This window comes from Aegilops tauschii, chromosome 7 (assembly GCF_002575655.3).
Source record: "Aegilops tauschii subsp. strangulata cultivar AL8/78 chromosome 7, Aet v6.0, whole genome shotgun sequence".
NCBI lineage: Eukaryota > Viridiplantae > Streptophyta > Magnoliopsida > Poales > Poaceae > Aegilops > Aegilops tauschii.
This window is the reverse complement of record NC_053041.3, coordinates 639,457,260-639,462,429: the sequence shown is the minus strand read 5'-3', so window position 1 is coordinate 639,462,429 and position 5,170 is coordinate 639,457,260. Positions and strand designations below refer to the sequence as shown.

General features: G+C 46.5%; 1 protein-coding gene across 1 annotated transcript; it reads right to left on the bottom strand.

Moving 5' to 3' along the window:
- Positions 1-400: 400 nt before the first annotated feature.
- LOC141027575 (uncharacterized) lies at positions 401-1,594 on the bottom strand. The gene is made up of 2 exons (XM_073504659.1): positions 703-1,594; positions 401-579 (listed from the first exon to the last, which is right to left on the bottom strand). The coding sequence occupies exons 1-2, from the start codon at positions 1,592-1,594 to the stop codon at positions 401-403; spliced, it is 1,071 nt and encodes a 356-aa protein (XP_073360760.1).
- Between the last annotated feature and the right edge of the window lie 3,576 nt (positions 1,595-5,170).

Genomic DNA, 5,170 nt, shown 5'->3' with positions numbered 1-5,170 from the left:
TACTCCTTCGTATTTGCATCCTCGAATTCCATCGGTTTCTCAGCGTTTGCTAGACATTGCCAACCACTCCGTTTCACCTTTCCCGGGTCTTTTGTCCAAAAAGCTTCCTCCGGACATATGTCGATCACCCGGCGTAGACGATTGGTTGTAGGTAGACATGTCCTTTCTTCCTTCATGGGCACGGGCGTTACGTTGCCATTCCCATATCCACACGTGGACGCGGTCCCTCCTGGACCTCCACTGCATGAGCCACCATGCAGGATCAGCTTGCCACACCCAGTTGGGCTTCCCGACTCGTTGGCAAAGTTCCCAAGTAGTAAATCTAGATGTGGCCCTTGCTCACCACGTGAGACACCCATGCCTCCTGCTGGAGTAGTTTCAGGCTCACGTGGGCTTTGACTTAATACTGCACCATCACACGCAGCTGCCTTGTAACCTCCAGCTGCAGCGCTCGCTGATGGGTGCAAGGCACCCCGACACCACGTTCACCTGTTATTGGGTAGTGTGGCATGGCTGATGCGCACATGCCCACTTTTGTATCAGCATACTTTGATTCATGGTCTTCAGGCGCCACGTACGCTGAAGTGACATTCGTGTCCTTAGATCGACACAAATTTCAGAATTATGTCTCGCGTCAGTACCTTCGACACGAGTTTTGGAATCACCGCTCATGTTTGTAACAGCGACACGAGTTTTTCAAACCATGATTTTGAGAGCGAACTTTTTCTTCACTGAGCACGACAATTTCTTTAGCCGACGCTTGAAGAAAATGATCCTCCTCGTCCACGAGCTCGCACATCAACATCATGTCACTTGCATCATCTTCCTCGGCCATGAGCATCTTCTCCTTCAGGAGATTCTTACAGTCTGTCTTGAAGTGGCCGAGCAGATTACCGTTGTGGCAGCGGATCTTCCTCTTGTGGAACTTTTTCTTCTTTTGCTTTTCCGACTGTTCGTCGATGTCCTTTGCGGGACGGTACTTTCCGCCGCTACCAGACGCCTTGTCGAAATTGTTCTCCTTGGAAACCATCGCCTGCCACTGAGCACGTGTAAGCATCACGTAATCATCCTGCTTTGCGTCACCGTAACTCAGTTTCATCCGCTCGTCATCCGCCCTGAAGTTACAAACCAGATCATCCAAAGTCAGAGTCTTGAGATCAATACATTGCTCGATCTCTGACACAATCGGCATGTAGCGCGGTGGAGCGGCATGTAAAAAACGCCGGACCACGGTGATATCCTCTAGCTTCTCCCCAAGACTGCGAATCCCGTTTACCATCGTGGCAACCCTTGCTGCGAAGGCATCCACCGTCTCATGTTCTCCCATCCTCATACTCTCGTAACTTTTCCGCGAAGTTTGCAAGTTCGCCTCGCGCACACGCGAGTGTCCTAGATGCAATGTCTTCAGCGTGTCCCATGCCTCCTTCACAGATGTCTTCGAGATTAGATGCTGTTGCACGTCCACCAGCATCACCGAGAAGATGGTCGTGATAGCCTGGCAATCCTTCCAATACAAGGCACCACCCTTCATGTAGTCATCACCGCCGGGGTCGACGTCTTCCCAAAGCTCATTGGCCTCGAGCGCGCACTCCATCATGGGCACCCGTACCATGAAGTTCCCACGGTCGAATCGTGGATACAACTATCTCACCGGCGAAGCAATTACTTTAGCCGCACCGGAGTACTCCGCCAGCTGCTTGTTCTTCTTGTCGTCCGACATGATCTCCTGTTACTAGAAGATCAACCTTGCTCTGATACCAATTGTTGGCCATGTCCCGACGCCGAGTACTTCCGGCGACGGTGATACGACCGACGACGAACAACGATGACAAACGAAGCTCGCTAACGAACTCGACGAAGTTCTATTACGCCGAGATGTACACACTGTAACCTAGATCAATCCACTTAGCACGAAGCTAGCTTCCTCTAGCAAAGCACCTGATCGGTCCTCCAGTAAAACAGCTGCAAGCAACACCAAAATGCAAGTATGTACACAACGGCCAGTCGGCCGGAAGCACCACACGCACGCACGTATTGCTCATGTTTGATCTGTATTACTTTCACAAATCCACCAACGAACAAGCCCTCCTCACTCACCAGCTTGGCTGCTTCTCAACTCATGTGGTATTCTTCACTCAACCAGCCCATGGCGCCGCAACGGACAGCCTCGGGCCCTCGATGCTGTCTGGTCTTTGTTGAGGATACAACGACGAGGTTAGGAAGAAGCTCTGCGTTTGGAACGGTGGCGACGACATTATAAAATTGTTTTTTTTTTGTGTAATAGGGCTACAATTTTCTCTCTCAGTTGGTTAGTGGTTGATTGAATTGGAGTATATATATATACATTATAATTTGTTCCCTCAGTAGCAGTGTTTTCTTTGCGAGAACTCTCAGTAGCAGTTGCTCACTACAGATTTTTTTTCTCTTTTGGCCCCACAAAACATTTTTGTCTAGCTCCGCCACTGCCCCGCGGCAACCTAGTCCGGCCGCAGCTGCTCCAACGCCTTCCTAAGTGGCGCTCTCTTGTCGTGCATAGCCTCCGTCCGGCATCTCTGGTTCCGTATCCACCCTGCCGTTGCACACCAGGTCACCCACACCGTCATATGAGGTCGTATACCCGGTACTCCTGCCTTGCTCTTCAGTCATGATGGCGATCATGGTGGTGAGCTGCTCTCCTTCTAACATTATAGAACATTTAGGCTTTTCTGTGTGACTAACCTTCATGCGGATGTAATTTTTTAGGGTTAGTTCATGTATTTAGTTGTAGAAATCTATAGGGGTTGATGTATTTCAACCAATTTTTTGTAGGGTTTGATGTATTTTAACTTATAGATATTTTGGCAGCATTAGCTATTTCTTTGTAGAAATCTGTTAAGAATTTAGTGAAACTTTTCTGATGGTGTACCACTACAAACTTCTTAGTAGGCAGATGATGAGACTTGATACCTTTACACATAACTAAGGCACAGCTTGCTTTGACTATTATGTGTTGAGGAATAACTTAAGTTCTTTAACTCATTCAAATCAAAGGAGTAATGTCTTTGATGTGGATAATAAGATTACTTATGTTATCTGAGGTTTATCTGTTCCTGAACAAATCAGTTATGCCTTTTATGCATCTCTATATAAGTGGGAAAAAGTACATAACAACTATTGTGTTGAAACGGATATCCATTTTAATTGCACTGCACACAAGAAAAAATAGCCATTTTTGCCGGTATTTGGCAGGGTGATACTCCAGAAAAAGGTGAACATCATCTGGAAAAACGCCGAGAGTGTTGTCCGTTGTAAACACACCACTGCTTATGTCATGTACAAGGTTAACTAATTGCTTATTTCATAAAGTTTGCTTGAATTCGATCTGAAATAATAGGTCGATGAATATCTTATGTGATTGTCATGCCGGTTATTGTTCTATGCAGAGTTTTATTTTGGTTGCACTACACAAATGAACATGACGAGTTGCGCTACAAATTTACCTGTTGGTGCAAGCACCGACCGGTTTCATCGGTACTTCCTACTGGCCATTGTATTTGACATAGATTGGTGAGGTAATTATGAGTAGTTTAGCATATTTAAATTTATATGTATGTCCTTTGTCAAGTTTGTTAAGTGGCTTGATGGATAGACTAATCTTTGTAATGTGGTAGAGGTATCTATTTTCCATATACATGTTGGTTTGTTAAGTGGCTCGATTGATAGACTACTCTTTGTAATGTGGTAGAAGTATCTATGTCCTTTGTCTGCCCCTGAAGCCGCCAAATAACGGTGGCCCCGGGCGCACCTCACGGTCCACCCATCATGGACCTCCAAGCCGGGTCGCGCGGCAACACTCCGTCCAGGAAGATTGGATGCCACATAGAGCCCCCGAGAGGCCCTTGCGGCACCCCAACCGGAAGCGGAAGGCACAGAGAGCTCTGTCGCCAGCGATGCCCCAGGGAGGCGGTACTCCAGCATCCTTTATCGTGGTAATATTTATGTTCCTTTTCTAGTTTGGTAATTTGCTCGATCGATAGACTACTGTTCGTAATGTGGTAGAAGTATCTATGTTCCATATATATGTTGGTAGTGAAGTGTGTAAATGTACACTTTTTGTTATATGGAAAGCAACTTCCCCAAATGAATGATGTATGCATGCGTATTCTGTTCACGTAATTCCGAAAATTTCATTTGCGTGCCTTGCTGGTACCAACATGAATATAGCCAAGCAATAAAAAAGGAGCAAACAACATGCGATGAACTACTATCACTGAATGGCTAGCAGTCTGTGATGAAGTGTTATCACTGACAAGCCAGGATGACCGTCTGTGGTGTGAAAGTCACAACTGACCCGGAGGCATTGATAGGCCACTAGCAGGTCAGTGATGATACAGTTTTGTTGCTTAATGCTATTTGGATATGTAGTAGTGATCAACCCTTTTTCGCTTTCCTTCGTCGGACCCAACAAATCCCTCAACCACCCAGCCAAGTCATTGTGGGTGTGGACGTTCGGCCGTGGCGCCATAATACTAGAACCCGTATCTGATTATAGGCATCTCCAGAGTACTTTGGAATAATGACGCCTCCAGAAATGGTGCAATAATATAGTCACCTCATCCACAAGCAACACACAGCACCCCTTCTTTGATAGTCCTATGGTCCAGATGTTCCCCCACTGTGCCAATACATTCTTAAGCATTCTCCAGACATAAACCTTCACTTTATTAGGCACCTCGGCATCCCTATAGAGCTAGCCATCTGCTGTGGCTTTGCACCAACGAGGAGGGCCCCGCCCGACACGCCTTTCACCAAGTTTGTGCCATGCAAAGATGATACGTAAAGCAAACAGTAGACTGTCTACTCTTAGCAATGAAATTCGACGCTATATAATCTTCAGTGTCTGGTCCGTCAGCAGCGGCAAGAGTTAGGGAAGTGGCACGGACAAGATATAAAATGTATACAACACAACTCTGAACGGCGAGAAAACGAACGCGACTATTTTGCAACAATAACTTAGACGAGTCAAATGTGGCAGATGTAACCTGTAAGTGCCGAATATCCGTTCACTTTGGACATCGGAACACATGATCAGTGACCGATGAATTTCAAACCCGTCTCTAATAAGCATGAAGTAGAGCTCAAAATACCTCATCACTGATGCACCATGGAAGACTCGTCCTCATCACCGATG

What these genes read in the sequence shown, in the direction of transcription:
- LOC141027575 (XM_073504659.1), bottom strand. Translation starts at nt 1,594, where the DNA reads ATGGAGTGCGCGCTCGAGGCCAATGAGCTTTGGGAAGACGTCGACCCC. An exon ending in AGTTCGCTCTCAAAATCATG is followed by an intron (nt 580 to 702) that starts GTTTGAAAAACT and finishes ATGTCACTTCAG; the next exon opens with CGTACGTGGCGCCTGAAGAC.